The following is a 21,995-nucleotide window of genomic DNA, read 5'->3' as shown; positions in this document are numbered from 1 at the left end:
GATGCGTAGTACTTTTAGTCAGGGGTTTCAATTATAATTGTCCCTTACAGTAAATTTAGAAAAGAAAATTAGTAAAAGCACTTGATAAAATCAAAAAGTCAGAATAAACAGGGCAACCTGTTCCAGAGTTTCACCACTCTCATTGTAAAAAATTTCTTCCTTATATCTAGTCTAAAGCTACCCTCTTTTAGTTTAAAATCATTACCCCTTGTCCTCTCACAACAGACCTTCCTAAATGTTTGTCCCTGTCTTTCTTATAAGCCCCCTTTAAGTACTGGAAGGCTGCAGTAAGGTCTCCCCAAAGCCTTCTCCTCTCCAGGCTGAACAATCCCAACTCTCTCAGCTTGTCATCATAGGAGAGGTGCTCCAGCCCTCTGATCATTTTTGTGGCCTTCCTCTGGACCCACTCCAACAGGTCCATGTCTTTCCTGTGCTGATGGATCCAGAGTACTCCAGGTGGGATCTCACGAGAGCAGAGCAGAGGGGCAGAATCACCTCCCTCCACCTGCTGGTCACACTTCTTTTGATGCAGCCCAGGATGCACATTGCCGGCTCATGTCCAGCTTTTCAGCCACCAGTACCCTCAAGTCCTTCTCCTCAGGGCTGCTCTCAATCCATTCTCCTTCCAGCCTGTAGCTGTGCTTGGGATCGCCCTGACCCATGTGCAGGACCTTGCACTTGGCCTTGTTGAACCTCATGAGGTTCACATGGGCCCACTTCTCAAGTTTGTCCAGGTCCCACTGGATGGCATCCCATCCCTCAGGCATCTCAATCACATCACTCAGCTTGGTGTCATCTGCAAACTTCGTGAGGGTGCACTCAATCCCACTATGTCATTGATGAAGATATTAAACAGTACTCGTCCCAATACAGACCCCTGAAGGACACCACTTGCCACCGATCTCCATCTGGACATTGAGCCATCGATCACTACCCTCTGGATGTGACCATCCAACCAATTCCTCAGTCACTGAACAGCCCACCCATCAAATCCATCTCTCTCCAATTTAGAGAGAAGGATGTTGTGGGGGACAGTGTCAGAGGCCTTACAGAAATCCAGATAGATGACATCCGTAGCTCTTCCCTTGTCCATTAATATAGTAACTTCATCATAGAAGGTGACTAGGTTGGTCAGGCAGGACTTGCCCTTGGTGAAGCCATGCTGGCTGTCTCAAATCACCTCCCTGTCCTCCATGTGCCTTAGCATAGCTTCTAGGAGGATCTGTTCCATGATCTTCCCAGGCACAGAGGTAAGGCTGACAGGTTGATAGTTCCCAGGGTTCTCCTTTATACCCTTTTTAAAAATGGGTGCAATGTTTCCATTTTTCCAGTCACCAGGGACTTCACCTGGCTGCCATGACTTTTCAAATATCATGAAGAGTGGCTGGGCAACTACATCAGCCACTTCCCTCAGGACTCTGGTATGCATCTCATCAGGTCCCATGAACTTATATATGTTCAGCTTCCTCAGGTGGTCATGAACCTGATCTTCTCTTAAAGATTTCCCACTAAATAGTACTGAGACAATAATTTGTATTTTTTTTAAATTTTGTTATAAAGAAAGTAATCCAGTCTCAATATGAAAATATCAACAAGTAGATAATCCACCATCTCTCTTGATCGTTCTTTTCTGTGGTTAACATGACCACTGTTAAATACGTAGTCCTGTCTTCTCAATTGTATTAGTGTGGTTTGATCTTTCTGTGTCCAGTAGTGGCATTATGTTTTCCCGCAACAGTGTAAAAAGCATTTTTTTAACCTTATAATTCCCATTTTTGAAGCACCAAGTCACCTCTCAATCTCCTAGATAAACTAAGGAGGTTGAGCTCTTTACATATCTCATTGGAAGTAATTTTTGCCAGTTACTGCATTTTTATTGTGAGTTGGCGCTATTTGAAACTTCCAGTGGCCACTTACCTGATTTTAGCTATCTTAAAATATTGAAATATCAGACTAACTAGAACTGGATCTACAGATAAAACTACATTTAACTTTTTTCCCCATCCATTTATGTTTTTCCTACTGCTATTTTTTCTAAAAAAAACCAGAACAAACACACACTTAGGAAATTAATTAGCTAAGTCATGTTAAACTGTGTGATGTACCTTAGGGTCATAAATAAGTTTTCTTAAATGTATTTGTACACCTGTCATGGCTGCTGTAAATACACTATGCTTGTTCATTTATCATTTTTCTTCCCTTGGGTTTTTTTTTTTCCTTTCACATTGTGTCTTTCTTCCTCACTTTGATACTGTAACTGCAGATTTCCCCACATCCTATCAGTGTAGTCATTTTAGTATCAGAAAGTCATTTGAGAGTCTTATTTTGACTTGTTTAGATTTGAGTAAGGGTGTATTAAAATATTTTCCCAGAACTTTTGTTTAGTATAATTGATTTACATTTCAAGGACATTTATTCAGCTACATGGTAAAATCTGTAAAAGTCTGCAATGGGATAAGTTCTCGGAGAATGTTTGTTTATGAAGTAGGAAGGAATATATCTTTCTTCTATTAAAAGTAATATTCTTTTGGCCTAAGCTCCATATATGACTGTTGATTGTGAATAGCTCCCTTTTTAGAAATTAACTTACACCATCTTTTTCCAGTCTGATTTTCAGTCTGTCTTAAGACTTGAGTCTCTTAATATATCTTACATTGGCACGTGAGAATATAAAATACCTACCACCATTAATCACTGGCCTGTATTTTCTCATTTCTAAATTTAGGTTCTTTGATCAGAAAGGAGAATTTTAATCCAATAAAAACTATAATAATGAAATCAATATTTGACATCTTACCTTCCCACACATTGAATATATATTTAGCCTCTCTGAAAAAAGCTTTGATTTTTTTTGCATATATACTTTTGTCCCTGTACTAAAATTATAAGGTATTCTTTATTAGCTTAATGTTAGTCTATACCATGTGATAAGGAAAGAGCAGGAGAAAACATTCAAACTGTTTCCTTGTGAATGTGGCATGTACAACCTCTAAGAACTAGCTGCTTAAAATAGCTGCTCCTGTGATGTCTCTTTAAAAGTAATTTGGCATATATATTGAGTTCAGCATATCCTTAATATAAAACTCTCTCTATTCCTCCCATTTTTAGAGCCTTGAAGCTTTTTCTTTTTCAGTACTTAACAATAGAAATATTTTTTTGATTTATTGTTAAAACTGCTATCTCATAAAGCCAACACACATGCATAAGAGAGACTTGCCATCCTGTCTGTTCTGGTGTCACAAAATATTTCTTTTTCTCAAAATTTAAAGCAAAGCCCAAAAGTTGACTTAAAGTGACAAAAAGAAAATATAGGTATCTGAAAGAACTACACTTACTAATAGTACAGAAGAATCGGACCCTAGGGTAAAGCTCTGTCCTCAAGACTCTCAGTCCAAAGTTTAGCTAGGATTTCTCAGTGCCAACAGAGTGAGATGTTTGACAAAGACTCAGATTCCATACAGATTTTTTTTAACACAAGGCCATTCCATTAAAAATATCTTACTACTAAGCCACCATATAGGAGCATATTATTATGAACCCTTGATTTTTAGGCATTTTCAGAAGAAATAAGAAAGAACTCACTAGAGATGGAAGCCTGTACTTAGTTCCAATCAGGTTGCTACAGGTAATACTTCTTTCTTGAGTGTCTAGTAAAGTCTCAGTGTTGCTAAGGCGGCTCAGGCACAGCTGCTTCATGATGTTAGCACTAAGCAGATGCCAATCTAGTAACAGCTGTTCATTCTTTGGCTTTTGTTTGGCATGGTGTTGTCTCACTAGAACTATTCAAAATACTGTATTTGTGGTTGAAAAGAAGTGTATCATCTCGGTATACATTTGTATACATGTCACTAGTTTTCCCCAAATTACCTGCAAAATAAAAGATGACATTTAATTTACACGTTGAAATACTTCCAAAGCAGGGAACATTCCCCCAGACCAAGGAACATTCTGCCAGACTTGGTAGCTACAATTTGCCAAGAATCGTGTTACACTCACTCAATGTCAGGTCTTCCATAGTCCTTGTTCGAAGGCACTGCTGTCCCAAGGCTACCCAACTTCTAAGACAGTTGTTTTCTATGCTGTTCTGATATAATGAAACTGATGTATAATCAATGAACTTCCTATTTTCCAATGCAAAAATATACATTTGGAAAATGTTGAAGAGACTGTAGGTTTCACTAATCTCTAAACCAGCTAGTAGTAATATAGAGGGAACAGAAGAACATGGACCTAAGAATTTAAAATAAGAGCATATGCACGAGTGGTGGAGATATGCAAATTTTATGGAGTGATGGAGATATGCAGGTCTCAAGGAAACATGCATAACCTACATGCAATCAGAAAATCAATTAGAGTCATTATTTTATATTTGGCACAGACTAAAAGTGTTGACATGGTCAGGTTTTGCATGGGAAGAAATTAGAGGCATCAGATAGTGGGCTGTCAATATTACCACACTTGCATTATCTACCATGCAAGACAAGCGTCCATTCAAGTTCATCTGTGTGATGGGTAACAGTCAAATGATCAGTGTAAGAGCTGTGTTTCAGAGATGTTTTCAGTCCAAACTACAGATTTCATTTCTCTACAAAACCTGAAAAGGCGGTCAAATGTTGACTTCAGAACAGGATTTACTGATGAACACTTCGATCATCCCAGAGTGGCACTATGGAGATGTTAATGGAGAAAAACCATAAAACAGCTTTTGACACTATAGTTGAAAGACTATAGTTGAAGTGGTATTCAAAGAAGGAACTGAGTGGATCTCATTTTATGATTTATTTTTTAGAGACAATCCCTGTGTACTACTACTCAGTGTGTTCTATGATAGTATATATTCATTGTGCAAACTGTGTTGATACTGTTTTCTAGAACTATGGAGGACATCTGCAGGCAGTGAAGACTTGATGCCTGCTGAACTTGTTTTATTATGATATATCATATATTGATAGCACAAAGGAGCTAAGGCAGTCTGTCAGGGCAAGTGGCCAGCTAAGTGACATGCAGAAGGTTAATGGAAAACAAATTGCTGTGCTTCTTTTTAAACTTGCAGATCCTGTGTCACCTTATACACATAGAATGAGAAAGATTTGTGTAAAAATCTATTGTGACACCAATTTATCTTGGGGCTGTACCATTTGTTCGCTAGTACTGCACGCAGAGATTTCCAGCACAGGGAGCAGGTGGAAGGTCTGATAATGACAGGCAGTACTTTGCTGGATTGATGGAACAAGGAAGCCAACTGATCATGAACCTACAGCTTTTACAGGTAGCCATATAGTAGAAACATCTATGCCTGCTGTGAAGCTCTCTGGAGTTATAATACTGATTAGTAGGGAAGATTTTGAAAGCTGTTAATGAGAGACACACTAAGATAGCATATTAGACAGAATACTCTTCAGGCAGGGAATACAGAAACAGCAGAGGGTTGGATTATTCCAGTAAGCTGGTTTAAACTAGAGATCCTGTGAAAAATTGTGATGCCTCTGCAAAAGTCAAGAAGTGGGTAGCTGAGAAGCAAAGCTTGCAAGAATCCTCCTAGGTTATTGAGTCGGGGGCCTTGTTTTATTGAGGAATTTATTATAGAATTCCCTTCATAAACTAAACTGAATGGTAAGATTGAGAATGGTGTTTTTTTCTTATTCTCATAAATACTAAACTTTTAGAAAGAAGTCATGGTATGAGTGAAGCAGAAAAAGAAAACCTAGAGATTGCTAATGATCTATTTACAAGTCCCACATGACTTTGAGTGATAGGAAAGAAATGTTCGGTCTATAAGGAGAATCCAGAGAGAATACTGATGCTACCATGGAATTGTAGATCATTTCTTCCAGGGCCAAAAAATGGTAGTACTCCTGTAATTGTGTCTTTGGAGGAGAACCCAGAAAGACTGAAGCACGAGTGCAAAGCAAACAGGGCATTTGATTGGACTCTGCAATCTGAATTAAGAAAATACTTTGTTTAAAAACAGGAGTACTCAACTGCAAGAAAATCAGAGCAATGAAACTAAAGCAAAAGGAAACTGAAGAATTCTGCCCTGTATTGAGATAAATTTGCTAATTCCCTTCAAGAATAATCCTATGAATGTTATTGCAAATACTTCAGTTTCTTACTGAACTCCACAAAATATGTAAAGCTAAGTGTCAATCTTTGTAACAGATCTCTCTTCTACTCTCTTTCAACATACAAAATAATGAAAATATTAATTTTTTCCTGTACTGTAGCAAAAATAGAGAACTGTTTGAATACATTCCTTATAGTGAGACTGGGCTTAAGGCTGGACAGGAAAAGCCCTGCTTGTGATCATCAGGTACTGGGCAATATGCTGTTCCTCTTCACCTTCAAATATCCGTACTTGGGAAAAATCTGCAGTGAAAGGCAGCCAAGAGCTGAACTCAGCAGAGCAGCAGCAGAAGCAGCTTGACGAAGAATCGGCAGATGATGTCAGAATATTTTAGCTTTGAGTGGTAGCCAGTATTCGAGGCCTCGCAGGTTATTTCATGCAGGAAGAAAAATTGGCAATATACTCATGTATTTGGGTAATTGGGAAAAAAAAATGTTATGTCATCCAAGAGGTACATGAGAACTGTTACAAAGAATTTGCTAGGAACAAACAGCAATTGTTAGCTTTCCTGTTATGGAATCACAGGTATTCTCAAGGTATAACTATATTAGATCTAAAAGAGGGTAAATTAGATCAAGCATAATACTGTGTTAACTGAGCTGTGCTTCTAGTATCTTATCTGGCTTTGATATGAATTACTGCACACTATTTACCTGTTTGCACACATGCAGTTAAATGTAGGTATAATCAATTAATTTCATATGCTAGAAGTCCTAGAAAACCCCACCAAGGTCTTAGCCACTTATTGTTTCTGAGTCAAATGGCTTCTGGTTATGAGTTACTATTACAAAATAATAGAAAACGGGTTTAAAAAGGATCTTGATAATCTAACCCTGTATCAAAGAGGAGCCAAGTATATTTGACTGTGGTTTTCAGACCTTAATTTAACATGTTCTTTAAAACTTTTAATGCTTAAGATTCCACAGTTTCTCTGGGTAATTTGTTCCAGGGCTTCATCACTCTTACTATTAAAAAGCTTTTTTCTTCAATAGCCAAAGTCTCCCTTGCTACAGATAAAGACTGTAAGTTCCTGTTCTGGCCCTACTGGAACTGCAGAAGGTCTTTTTTCCCTTTTTGCAGTTCCCTTTCTAAGTTTAAAGTGTATCATAACTCCTCAAAACCCTCTCTAGATTAAATTATTTCTCAATTATATACTACAAGGGGACAATTAACTGTGCTTCATGCCATCTACACTTTCAGTTCAGTTTTCTTCTTACTAAATTCTATCCTTTCTCCTCTAAGCAAAATTACAGACTGCAAATTCTTGGTGCCAAACATGATCTGCTACATTGCATTTGTACAACTTTTGGCTCATTTGTGATAAGTCAAGCAATACTAAAAAAAGACACCTTCTACTTGAAATTCATAGCCACCCTGAACATATATGACAAATAGATATAGAATTTTCATATTGTAATACAGATAATTTGAAATTCATCTTCAACTACAAATTACAAGTTCTCTCCAAAACCTTGCATATCAGATAGGAGGAACCCTATTTAAAACAAAACAAAATTAAACAAAATGAAACGAAACAAAACAAAACATAATTAAAAAAAGGGAAAAACTTCACAATAGGAGAAGCTGGGTCTGAAAGATGACTGCCTCCTTTCATACTATCTGTGTAATTATTACTTAACTACTAGTTAATTACTATCAGAGAAGAAAAGTAAGTTCTTCAAGGAAGTCAACAATCTAAGTGAGTTTTACCTTTTCTAGAGAAATTTGTTTGGATAATTTGAGTTCTTTTTTTTTCTAGTTAGTTTTACATTTGAGTGGTAATTTATGGATGCATAGGAAGTACATGTAACTTTATTATAATTTTCTTTAAACTTTTTTTTTTTAGTTTTAATTGTTTTTTTGATCTTTATTTACTATTTTCTTTCAATTAGCACGAGCTTGTATGATGATAGAAGGAAAGACAAACATATTAGAAAGTTTTCCCTTATAGTCCCAGCAGGTAACATTCTCTGAAAAAAATGAAACTCGCTCCTATGTCTTAGAGGACACAGAGCTGCCAACACTCTGTAGGGTCTCTCTCAGTGTATTTTCAAATATAACTTCAAATGAGAATTAATTGCTCCATAGAATACAAGAACATAATAACGCACGGTAAGAAGTACTTCATAATATATTAATAGAATTCACAGAAAATTGGATTTCTTCCCTTGAAATTATACTTGAAGAACTTGTATATGCTAAAAAAGAATAAATAAAATTGTTAGCTTGCAAGTTCCTCTTCTTTATAATCAGTAGTTCATTCAAAAGCACCTTCCACTGTGAGAGAAAAATTGTAAGTACATTGAATTTTCTTGAGAATTCTGACAGTGCTTTGTGTGGATTTCAGATCATTTGTCACTGTTTTCAAGGTGCTTATAGGGTTTGTTAAAAAAAAAAAATAAAGTCTGTTTTGTCTTACCTTCTTCAAACCAAACAAAAAACCCAGATGAACCATCTTTGCTCCAAAATGTTGTGTAATGCTTAAACCATGTAATTAAATGGACTTGTGAAGAATTAAAATGAAAGAGTCATCAGAGATCAACATTTAAATTACTGAGTTTATTTTTGGAAAGATATTGATTCTGCCAGGGTTAAAAATTTGTGTATAGCTGGTTTTATTAATAGTTGTAAGTTGTTTGGGTAGTGGTTCCAGAACTGCTTATATACACAAAGCTTGATTCTCTATTACTTTGTATGTTGTAAAGTTATTTGCACCTGTGAACTACACATGTGCAGAGAATATTTGAAAGAGTAACTGCTTCATGCTTTTATTTAGTCATGTGTAATTGTTAAAAACACTGTTTAAAACTATAATGAAAAAGCAAACCTTCAGATTTCATTTTCTTGAGCAACTTGGAGTATACCTGAGGCTGGAAGGGCAGTTTTCAAAGAACTATCCTGGGAAACAAAACTGTGGAAAATAAAAATCATTCAAAAACATTCATTGTTGTATGAATTGTAGGAAACCATCCCTGTTGCAATGAGCTGCTGTGTATAATATGCTTTTACAATAGTGACAGCAGTAGAGCAATTCTTTTGTGAGTTATTCTCTCTTAGAAATGAATGTAAGCAGAATAAAAGGGAGAAAATTTTCCTTTTGAATTATAGAGAGGTAGGAATGTAGAAAAAGCATACTATATTGAGGTGCCTCATGGCTCTAGAAAATAAAGCTGATATTTCCAATGACTGTTTTCACTTTCAAAAATAACAAAATCAAGATTATTTTAACATTTTTAAGGTGCACTTAAGGTGCATTATTTCTAAAAATTCATACTAGAAATATATGGGTTTTAAAAATATTTTTATAGTTCTAGTTCTCTGAGACAAAGAAGAAGAAAAAGATGACTGTGTATTGGGGTATGATTCACCCTTAATGAAAATATGCTGATTAATAAATTTTTAAAGTCACAAGACATCACAGTTAATTTTGAACATGAGCAATGCTCCTCTAAATCTTCTCCCTAATGATAAAAGTTCATTGAGTTTTTTAAATCTCATTGTAGTAAAGGACTTAGTGAAACAGAATGTAGGAAAAAAAGTAATTTTCTTCTCTTTTTGCAGTATTTCTGATCTACCATTATATAGCTGATTAAAAAAAGGAAAAAGAAATGTCATTAAGGCAACACTTTTCAGTTTATTAATTTTAAAAGATCAAATATTCAATGAATATTCTTTGAGCTAAGAAAACATTATAATGCTTACAAAATTCTATATAGAAATTATTTAAAACAAACAAACAAACAAACAAAACAAACCCTTAAATCATAGGTGACTTTAGTTAACAATATTTTTTCATAATAAATTAATAAATTCAGACTAGGCATATAAATATTGTGTAGAAAATATCTATTCCACGAGATATACACAGGTATAACTGAAATCAGAATCTAACAACCATAACCAAATTATTTCAGTGAGGTGCAAATAACTCAAAATGTGTTAGAAATCTCAGAACAAAACTATAATATCACTGAATTATAAACAAAATCTTGTACTAGTCCTGTTCTAAATAAGTGATCTAACAAAGCTAACATGAAATCTAATATTAATGTGAATTTGATTTGAATATAAAAAAGCAAGTGTCATATAACCCTGATGTCATATGGAACAGAAATCCCCAGTCTACATGGAACTGGGGATTGTCTGTCTATCCAGGCTGATAGCTTGCAGCAGCACGAAGCCATGCCTAGAGTTTAGTGCTACCATGGCAAGCACATAGCGTGTCTTGGAGTGTAAAGGAAGCATGAAAGTTCAGCCCCAAGGGTTCTCCAGCTTCAAGACCGAGGACAATTTCAAACTGTTAATAATAGTCATGTTCTGTAGGAAGTCCTGAAACTTCTGCCCAGAGAAGTAGTACTCATCAAGGCCACAAACAGCTATTTTGTCTACAAGAACACAGTGAGCTTCTGAAGGAACGTCATCTTCCATGTACAACAGAGGCATATTTACTATAACAATGTCTATAAGTACCATAGTACAGGTCGTAGTCTGCCAAAGTAATGTGAAGAGGAAGAAGAGTCATTCCTTTGTACAAAAGAGATGAGATTTACCTGCTGAATGAATTTTGGGCTCTTTATTAAACCCACAAAGATAGAGAAGTGTAAAGAATAGTCATGAACATTCAGAAAAGGATCTATGTTTCGTAAGGACAGTTGGCATAGAGTTGCCTTAATGATAAAGGGATCTATCTTTCATAGGGATCTATATCATAAAGGGTCTAGAGCACAAGTCTTATGAGGAGCGGCTGAGGGAACTGGGGTTGTTGAGCCTGGAGAAAAGGAGGCAGAGGGGAGACCTAATCACTCTCTACAACTACCTGAAAGGAGGTTGTAGCGAGGTGGGTGTCAGTCTCTTCTCCCGAGTAACAAGCGATAGGACAAGAGGAAATAGCCTCAAGTTGCACCAGGGGAGGTTTAGATTGGATATTAGGAAAAATTTCTTCACCAAGAGGGTTGTCAATCATTGGAACAGGCTGCCCAGGGAAGTGGTTGAGTCACCATCCCTGGAGCTATTTAAAAGACATGTAGATGTGGCACTTAAGAACATGGTTTAGCAGTGGATGTGGCAGTGCTAGGTTAATGGTTGAACTCAATGATCTTAAAGGTCTTTTCCAACCTAAACAATTCTATGATTATGTGGTTCTATGATCTAACCCCATGCCTGTCTCCAGCCATAGCCTGAAGCAGATTTGCAGACGTCTTGCATCCACATTTGCTGGTGCCTTCTGGCAAAGAGTTTCCCATATCTACCACTTCTTGCGTGGAAAAACACTTCCTTTCATTAATTTGAAGCCTTACTCTTGTTAACTTAATTTGTTGGAGCTTGTCTTTTCATTACTTTGTCAATGGGTCATGAAAAGTCTTTTTTAAGTTCTCCAGACTGCAATTTGTATATAAAACTTCTTACTGAAATTTCTCTGAGATTAATTATTTTTTAACATTTTGCTTAAACTCATTTTTTTATCTGAACTTTCTCAACAATATTAGGTCTTGCTTACCCAAACATATACAAATGTTTTAAATATTTAATGTTCTGTTTATTTTCATCTCTTCACTTAAGTGAACACAGACAATTTGCCAGTTATATTTTGTACTTCAAATGCCTTGGGCAAGGAAAATGCATAGGAGAATTAGCTTTATAAGACAACCTTTACAATGGCAGAATGGTAGGCATATATAAACACAATTCACTCACCCCAGTGTTCAGTGGTCTCTATTTCTTGTTCAGAGGTTGAACAGTTTGTATTTTAAAGACTATATTTGCTTAAATCTTTTTAAAAAATGGAAGAAGATACTATGCAGGCTGCATGCAAAAACTTACACACACAAGTATAATAGAGGCAGAATTTTGTTATTTATGTCTCAAAGTATCCTATTCAACCTCATGGATCCCTGTGTCTCACAGATACCTACACTTGGCTGTTAAAGTTCTCCAGACATAAAAGCTCATGTCACCTAAAGTTACTTTCTAAAATGTAGGGATCTAGCTTGAGCAAGTGGTATGTGTTTCTGTTATATTTTATGGAGAGGAAAAGGCATCACCAGAGGATGATTCATTGTACCTATCTTAGAAGGGGATGAATTGCCCCCTTGAGGTAGCTATTTCTCTTCATAAAGCATACATTTTAGATGACTGATCTTAAGTATTGTGAATCCCCTATCTAACGTTCTTTCAGAGAGATACAGAATGCCTTTTTCTTGACATATGAAAAATCTCCAAGGATAGAAACTGCAGGACCTGTTTCAATGCTTGACTGTCCTAATAGTGAAAAAGTTTTTCATATGTCAAGAACCTCTCTTGTTTCAATTTATATCCACTGTATTTCAAACTAAAGCTGATGGGTATCATTTTTCCCCATTCCCGAGAAGCATGCTTCAAGTATGTCTAACAAATACCTTCAAGAGTGAATGCCCACAAGGAATTTGAGTGATAATTGCCACTTTCACCCGAAAAACAGGGTCACAGGAGAAAGAGGAGACGAGTATAGTTCTTTTCTCTGTCCACTGTATAACTCAATGGTTTTACCGCTCATCCGTGATTGTAAGCAATGTGGGTTTTGAATCCTCCAAGAACTGCTCGTATGTTTTACATGACACAGATATTAATAAATTGTGAAATTCATGCTGGCAGAGGGAGCACAACTCCAGATAATATGCCAAATATTCATTACAAGACTTGTGCTGTTCACTTCCCACTGAATATGGAATTGACACTGGAACAGGTTATGCAGAGAAGCTGTGGATGCCCCCTCCCTGGAAGTGTTCAAGGCCAGGTTGGATGGGGCTTTGGGCAACCTGGTCTTGTGGAGGGTGTCCCTGTCCATGGCAGGGGGGGGTGAACTGAATGATCTTTGAGGTCCCTTCCAACCCAAAGCATTCTATGATTCTATGAATAATTTTAACAGACTAAGAAAACAGAACATAAGGTGGCACTTGATGGAAATTTTAGTACATAAGTGTAGCAAGTAATTCTAAGAAAACCATATCCATGAGGTTTACCCTTCCAGAAGCCCTTGGGGATATTAACTTTATTGTCTGCATTGATGTCTCTGTAAAATGTGTTCCTGTCTTAGAAGAAAAGAAAACACGACACTGCTATCAAATCCATTTCATCCCATGCGGCTACAATTGTGTTTCAATCATCTTTCATCATTTGAACACCTGTTTTCCAGGTTCAGACATAAATGTCTGCACTTGCAATGTACATAGCACAAGAAGTACTTTCTGCAGTGCTTGCCCAATTTCAGCACTTAAGCCTACTTCATTCTGAGGTTGCAAAAGCAGCAAAAGTCCAATATAGAAACAAATACAATGAAAACGCCATTTTTAATGTGATATTTAAAGACAAGTTAGCTTGCTGTTCCTGCCACTTCATTTCTTAGAAATATTTGCACACAGATCAGTGTAGAGCATAGTAATCATGAAACTTATCTTCTCATACATTGACAAAACATATAACTGATAATCTGTGGTATTAATTTTTGTATTTATATAATTTGAGGTAAAAATTACTGCCATTTTAAAAATGTATGAGTAAATTTTTGGTTTCTGTTTGTATCTGGATGCAGGATAAATGGCTATATTTTAAGATTATTACCCACTGCAAGCTCTAGGGGGGAAAAAAAAAAGAAAGAATCAGGAAAGAATTACTGCTTTTTGTAATTTTTTTTGTTACAGACATGCATGATGATGTTGTCATTAGCATTCTGATAAACAAAGTCAGTAACTAGCTATTTTGCTATTGCTATTGGGTTTTGCACAATAGTTTTGAATTGTCCAGGCTTGTTTCACAATTATTTTCTATATCTGATTTTATTTTCAATTGATCAAGTTGTTCCCAAGCCACAGAACTAATGAATTTTCTGGGAATATATGATATATATATATAAAGCATATATATGTATGCTTTTCTCCTACCATTACAACTAAAATTCTACCCCATGTGTTCCTTAATGTATAACTGCACTAGTTTCTTCTCATGTCTCTTCCCACTTTGCTCCTGCTCCCTCCTATGGTGCCCTAACTACTTAGTAGGGATAGGCTGGGAGTTTATCAGCAATTCAGCTGGCTAAATAGAGGAAACAGATATTAAACCTCTGATGCATCTGTTCTCTCTCCCAAAACTTTGTCCCTTTGAGAGCTCTTACTCTCTTTCTCTTTCTAATTCAGTTGTAATTGCCCTGTAGATTCCAAAGGGGTTAGGTGAGCCAAAGAATGTAACACACTGTGATCCTAAACCCTTAATCTCCTTAGGAAACTGAACTAAAAACACTGAAGAGTGAATCAAAAGCAGATGTGAACATTGCATTTAAATCTTGTGGTCCTCAGATATGCGTGTATAATGTACTGTACATTTTATGTAAGAAATAAGTTTTAAAAATGTTTATGATTTTCCCATATGCGGTGGCAAACATAGGAAACCCATACATGTAATTAGGACAGGTTTTTCTTTTCTTTAACCCCAAGGAAACTTGAGTTCAAAATATTGCAAATTTTGGTAATATCTGTTTAAAAAGGACATCTTCTGAAATGTGATAAATGGTTGTATTTTTTTTTTTAAATGTATTTAGATTATCACAAAACACAGTTATTTTGATCTGCTTGTAGAATTCCTGTGTAGCTTTGTATTATTGTAATGTATGATTTGTCTGCTATATGTCATTTCTACAAGGTTTAATAATGAATTATCTTATTTTTGTTTGCTTGTTTTCTCAGTGAAAAAAGCAATTGAACTGAAATCAAGAGGAGTCAAGATGTTGCCCAGCAAAGACAGTAACCACAAAAATTCTGTCTGTAAGTTGTTTATACCATTATCGTTAGTGACTGCATATAACTTCTGGAGTCCTATTAAATATACAAATCAAAGAGAGGGGTGTTGGGAAACTATGGTCATAAAATGGTTATTATGCTTTCAATTTTCACTGAATAAGAACTCCGCTGGTAATACTGAGGGTGTAGAAAGTAGAATATGGTGTTGTAATGTCTGAACAATATGGGTACGCAGAAAAAAAAATTAAATATCAGGATATTTTTATATATCGGGGTATTTAGAATTCATAGATGCAAGGCAAGTTAGCAAATCCAGGCAGAACAGTGCCATATAAACTTTATCAATTCAGTACTGAGGGCAGTGAAGATATCTTAGCATTTTCTGGATCTAAGTTTAAACTTTCTGATCTTTTTTCTTCCCCTCAGTTAATATAACAGCTCTAATTCTTCCCCCTCCTTGCCACACTATGTTCTGGTGACTGCCTTTTTCCAGTCCTGTGATACAGCACAGCAGGGGTTAAGAACTGCTGTAATTCCCAGCTTCTCAAGAAGATGGAGATCACAGCATCAATTTCCCTTCATTGCATGCTTAGTGCACTCTGGAATGACATCTGTTTAGTCCCCCTACACCTTTTTCCCCCATATGTAGGTAAGGGTAAAATCAAGATGTTATCTATGGGACTATGAGGCTCGCTTTTTTTTTCTTTTTTTCTTTTTTGAGCATCACTTTCCCTGAACAACTGGCAATCTGAGTATTACCCTGAGAGCTCTTTCTCCATTAATCAAGCCAGTCTTGAAACAAGAAAAATATGAAGATAATTTTATATTTTGGAAAGCAGGGAGTCCCTTAGCCCAAAAAAAGCCAGAGGGTAAGCTAGTGTTCACCCACACCTCATTAAAAGTGCTTGTATAATGACTAAGATGTATTTTAATAAATTAATCCTTCATGTAATAACACTGACCTCAATGGAGTGAAACCCAGGGTATGTTTGCCTCATTGTGTGCTATTCTGCAAGAGAATGAGTGTCTTGAAGGCTAATGTCTAGGGGATATGATTTGGTCTCTGTTTCTGCAGTGCATTGTTTAATGCAAAGTGAGTGTTTTGGTATGCTCACTGGAACAAAAGAGGCATAATAATTTTCTGCTTTAAATATTGCACATTGATGGTGTGGCACTCAAAAGGAACTTTTTATGCAAGGTGTAGCAGAAAAAGCTGATCCATCTCTTTGGTGTTTGTATCTGAATGGGTGATTATTTCATTATTTATAAGTTACTTCTGGGAGCTGTGATATCTCTGCTTACACTCTCAGAGCACATGCTGTCAAACACCAGATTTAATTACATGAAGTAAGGCTATGGAAGAAATTATTATAAGGCATTCTGTTGTTTACTTCAAATGTGATGTCTTTTGTCTTTTTTATTTCTTTATGTTTTGACTTGTGAAACTTTATTATCATACCTGACTTTTCAACATAAATCTAAGAACTGTATTATTATTATTATAACCATTAGTTTCACATATATGAAGCTTATAAGAATGATAAGATTAAAATACAAACAGTTGGATTCAAATGTATTTTGCTGCTCTTTCCAACATAACCCTTTAGTATTTAACCATTTTTCTTACTAGTAATTATGCAGATGGAAAAAATAATTGTGAATTCCACTTCTAAGGACTGATAAGAATGGCTATTACCATTTGATGCCAAGTAGCAGATCTCTAAAAAAGTAAATTAAAGACTTACACCTCTTACCATTTTTGTATGTTAGATCTTTCTAATATTCTCTCTATATAAGACAGAAAGCTTACTTTTGCGTTTTGGTTTACGGGGAGTAGATGGAATGTGAATACTAGTATGACAAATGCTGTGACACCTTGCCCTGCAAACCCAAAGATCTGCAGGTTTCCCACAGCTCTTCCTCCCAAGCACAACCTGAGAGCAGCTGCAGAAAGCATTTTGCAGTGGCCCAACTCTGTTAGAATTTAGGCAGAAAATGTTACCAATGTACTAATAATTCCTTGTTGAATGCAGAACAATATTTCAGTCAGGTACAGTCATATCTCACTCTTCTCCTCCTGGACGTGCCTAGATTCCTGGATGTTTTCTTTCAACTGTTCTGCCATCCTTTATAGTCAGGTAGCAAAGCATGGCTTTGGGACATAGGTGCCTTGGTAGATTTACTATGGGAAAAAAAATCGTTATATATTGTGTCACTCCCCAGGGAAAGAAGAGGTTTTGGGGGTTTTTTTTCTTCTTCAGTACACCTGAAGGAAACATATCAAGTTAGTTGGTTGCCAGAATACTCCTGCCAGCTAGCACCCTTTAGCAGTGGGCCAGATGCAGTTGAATCATGATTAATTTATGCAAGGAATTGGGAAAAGGATGGGAAAGATAATTGAACTAAAATATGGTCCTGGTTCATCCAAAGTGTGAGCTGGCCTACAGGGGGGTTAAGTAGTGCACTTGGCAAAGTTTTGGAACAGTAAACTGGGAGAAAGTAAATGGACAGGCAGTTCTGATGGTTACTTTTTCACTGTTTGTCCTCATTAGTGCTTGAGCTGCTACAAACGCTGGCCAAATCCAATGCTAAGCATATTTCCCCTTGGTTGTCTGAAGCTGATCTCTCAGAGGAGCAAGGAAGAGGTTTAGTTTATGAATCTGCTTAAGGGAAGCAAATCCAATTACATTTGGTTTGGTGTCCATCTGTTTAGTTGCAGACTCAGTCTACTCACTTCTGTTCCCTTAGTCATTCTGATATATATGGTATGTTCCCAAAGGAAGTTACTTGATCCATCTTGCTATTGTCACTCACTCTCATTCTAACATGGAATAAACCTGCAGACTCTGTGTCCCTATTGGCTGTGGCCTTTTTCTAAAACTACTATGACTATAGTTTGCATTGTAGCTGATTAGATAAAAATAGAATTTTGATTGCTGGCTCTTGTATGAATATGTTTTCCTGGCAATATTCTTGCCCAACAACTCTGCCAGACGGTGGCTATTACCTCCAAACATCTGGGCATTACCTCCACAGTGGAGAGATTGTACAGGGAGCATCCTGTACATCCAAGAGAATGAACACCCTAAGGAAGTGGCCCATGAGGACAGACCGTCATTAGGCAGCCGCAGCCTTTAAAAAGGCTCATTTTCCAGGCAAGTAGGAGACTGCTGTAGTTTATCTTTTGAGGTCTAGCCTCTGATACATACCAGGTAGTTACTGCTGGTCTATCACATGCAAAGGACGAGCGAGTACAGGTCTTGATCTCTTCAGGACACCAGTTTACAAAATATTGGGAAGGCAGGGCATAACTGCAGCTTTGCTACTCAGCACCTCTGTGAATCTTTGGTCCCGGTGCAGCCCGCAGCAGCCCCGGGGCAGAGCAGGGTTGGGAGAGCAGACAGCCCTAGCAGCCCCTAACGCCCCCAGCCCTAGTGCTGCAGTGGCAGGGCAGCCTCCCACTTCCAGGCCTCCTCACCAGCACGAAGACAGAGCACAGGAGTGCAGCAAGCTCACGGTAAATGCCAAGGAAGTTCAGTGAGGTGAGAGCCATCATATAAAGTGACAACCAGAAATGGTCATAAAGTTTATGTGGTGCATGCAAATCTGCCGGTGCAATAATGCTGGGAGGGGAAGGCAGCAGCGAGAATGCAGTGTCTGGGAGAGCTGATTGCCAGAGTTTGCTCTTGTCAAAATGCAGCGTGGATAGTGGCTCGAGCCACATGACACTGCAGGGAACCTCCACGTTCTGGATTAGCAACAAAGATTAACACATGAAATCTGAGTGATTCTTTAAAAAAATGTCATTCCTATTGTACCATGTTAACAGTTCATAGTAATTACTGAATATTGAGTGACTTAACCTTTGCAAAGTGTTTAGTGTGTGCACTGCCATGTTTTAGAGTGAGATCTATAGGTATTCACTCAGTAAAAACCTCTTAAACGTCACTAAAGCAATTTCAGGCTTCTGTAGTATTATTTGATAATGTATTTCAGAATATCAGAAAAACACATGTTAAATGATTTGAAGAGCATGATTTTAGTGTGAGTAGGATTAATACACCCTCTGAAAGCTTAGCTACAGAGTTTATCCAAACAGTTCTTCACCTTGAAGATGATAAAAAGAGCTATTTTAAGACTATGATTTTTGCCATGTAGAGCCAAAGAACAAATGAGTTTACAGACTAAGTATTGATTGGTTGCAGCACATTAAAGTGAATTGATGGTACATACTGTTGAAACTAGAGTGATTAATACCAAAACAGGATTACATTGCTAATTCTGTGTAAGAAAGAATGACAGCAGTCATTATTTATTTTGTTATTGAGTAACTCTGACAAAAATGGCTTAGTACATTGCAATGTAAAGTTAAAAATATTTTCATGGGAAAAATTTTAGGATGGAATTTTGTTGCTTACCCATATACTCCTCATGTTTTAAGTACATTGGCAATTTCATCTTCTTGATATTTGGCTACTGATTAATTTACTTTGATAGAATCAAAATGATAACTAGTAGAAGTTTTGCTCTTCATTTAATGAAAGAGTATTTCCCTAAGAAGGGCAATATGAGACTAAATAGTTGCACTTAATAACACAATTTTCTGACTGTTTTGATCTTATTCTAATTTTTGTAAGAACTTTTATATTTTGAAAAGATCAATACTTAGAAATCAATTGCAAACCAATGTGCAATCTACTTAAACTGATACAACAACTGCTGAAGGTCATCATCTTTTACAGTTAGATAAAACCATTGCTAATTACTACCTTTTTGTAATGAATTTTATAGCTTATAGCACAACTATAGGCTGGGCGGGGAATGGATTGAAAGCAGCCCTGAGGAGAAGGACTTGGGGGTACTGATTGATGAGAAGCTCAACATGAGCCAGCAATGTGCGCTTGCAGCCCAGAAAGCCAACCGTGCCCTGGGCTGCATCAAAAGAAGTGTGACCAGGAGGTCGAGGGAGGTGATCCTGCCCCTCTACTCCGCTCTTGTGAGACCCCACCTGGAGTACTGCGTCCAGCTCTGGGGGCCCCAGTACAGGAGAGACATGGAGCTGTCGGAGTGAGTCCAGAGGAGGGCCACGAAGATGTTCAGAGGGCTGGAGCACCTCTCCTATGAGGACAGGCTGAGAGAGTTGGGATTGTTCAGCCTGGAGAAGAGAAGGCTCCAGGGAGACCTTACAGCAGCCTTCCAGTACCTGAAGGGGGCCTACATGAAATCTGGAGAGGGACTGTTTACAAGGGCAGGTAGTGATAGGACCAGGGGTAATGGTTTTAAGCGGAAGGAGGGTCGATTTAGATTAGATATGAGGAAGAAATTCTTCACTATGAGGGTGGTGAGGCACTGGAACAGGTTGCCCAGAGAAGTTGTGGATGCCCCCTCCCTGGAAGTCTTCAAGGCCAGATTGGATGGGGCTTTGGGCAACCTGGTCTAGTGGAGTGTGTCCCTGCCCATGGCAGGGGGGTTGGAACTGGATGATCTTTAAGGTCCCTTCCAACCCAAACCATTATGATTCTATGATTCTATGAGAGAGTTCATGATATAAATATCAAAATTTTTAATTATGCTTAATATTTAAATTCTCTTCTTCATTGTTTCCCAGAAATTATTTTATTGTTTGATTAATTTTTCAGATATTTTTCCAAAATTATTTTAGGATGAATGAAGAACTGTGTAACTAATTCATATTATTATTTTTAGAATGCACATGTAATGGAGAAATTTCCATGAAAAATTCTAAATTTGTACTGTATTCAATCTTAATAGGTAAAAACCCATTTCTTATTGAATTTGAATTTTCACAGGCTACCACATGCTGTGTTGGGGTCAAATCATAATCAAGAAAGACTGTTAATTGTTCTGAGAATTTTCAGTCTCCAATTTAAAACAAACAAATAAAACAACACTAAAGCTATTTCTTTCTCTAAAGTTATAATCTAATCTTACATAAGTTTAAACTAATCAAATATAGTATCTAATGCTTTATCCTTAATTAATTTAGAAAAATTTGCATTGGTGATGGGATTGATCACCAATAAAGACAATGCAAAATGAACCACCCAAGTAACTACAGGCGGTTGTGTATAAAAAGATCCTGTCCTTTGGATTTGTGTGCTTAAGAGGTCTCACTATACAGTCTGTTTTTCGCTGTGAATATTTTACATATTGCATGAAATTATATTAAAAAAAAAATTAACTAAGTATGAACACTAACATAAAATACAGTCACCTGAGAAATTAAAAAAAAAAAAGATCCTGCTGGAAAGTAGATTTTTTCTGCTGAAATTCCTCCTTCCTGTGCCCCTTCAAGCAAGCACAAATTTAAAAGACCTGGAGAAATAAATGTAACATAAATCTATCTATCTCCTTGATTGGTCTCACTGTCAGCTAAAATAAGTAGAGCAAATATCAAAATCTTGGTAGCTTTCAGGCTTGCTTTTATTCTGGGGCACACAGTAGTGTTTGTAAGATTTTTGAACAAGACTTTGGGGGGTTGTTTGCCCTGTTCTGACATGCGGGTGATCAGTTTGCTGTTGCTTTCAAAAAAAACCAAAAGAACAAGAAAAGAAGGACAATATATCAAGACACCTACCTTACTAATTTTTTGGGAGGGAAATACACCACCATTGTGTTTTATAGTATTATCTGCTTTGTGTCCTTTAAAAAGAGAAATTTCTAATTGTGGATCTTAGGACTTCCTTTTACAAATAACACTGTCTCTTTAAAATCTGTTTCCTTGGCTCTTCATAAAATATGCAACACAGGTGAAAAGTGACAAGATTCATCTCTAGCTCTTTTCTGACCTTTGTTGACCATCTATTCAGCATCTTCTGTGTTTAGTGGTGGATATACAACTTCTCTCATAAAGAAAACAGAGACGGTTGCCTAAAACTTCTTCACAAAGAAAAGGATTTGAAATACTTACATCCAAGATAGAGATTCCTCAGAGGAAGCCAAACCAGAAGCCTGTTGTCTGCTAAGATCAGTATGGAGGCACCTCTTACCATTAGTTTCTATAGAAATTCTCTCTTGGCATTCTCAACGGACATTACTCTGTGCTTGTGTGTTGTATTGTATTACATTAATTTGCAGGCACT

The 21,995-nt window shown here is 36.9% G+C and overlaps 1 protein-coding gene across 1 annotated transcript in view; it reads left to right on the top strand.

Moving 5' to 3' along the window:
* The window catches only part of CSMD1 (CUB and Sushi multiple domains 1), a 1,238,533-nt gene that overhangs the window by 758,744 nt on the left and 457,794 nt on the right, over positions 1-21,995 (top strand). Inside the window, exon 7 of the mRNA XM_054821261.1 lies at positions 14,839-14,916. Coding sequence (XP_054677236.1) covers positions 14,839-14,916 — 78 coding nt within the window. The remainder of the gene's footprint in view (positions 1-14,838; positions 14,917-21,995) is intronic.

Source organism: Grus americana, chromosome 3 (genome assembly GCF_028858705.1).
Source record: "Grus americana isolate bGruAme1 chromosome 3, bGruAme1.mat, whole genome shotgun sequence".
Lineage (NCBI taxonomy): Eukaryota > Metazoa > Chordata > Aves > Gruiformes > Gruidae > Grus > Grus americana.
This window is presented reverse-complemented; position numbering and strand designations above follow the sequence as displayed.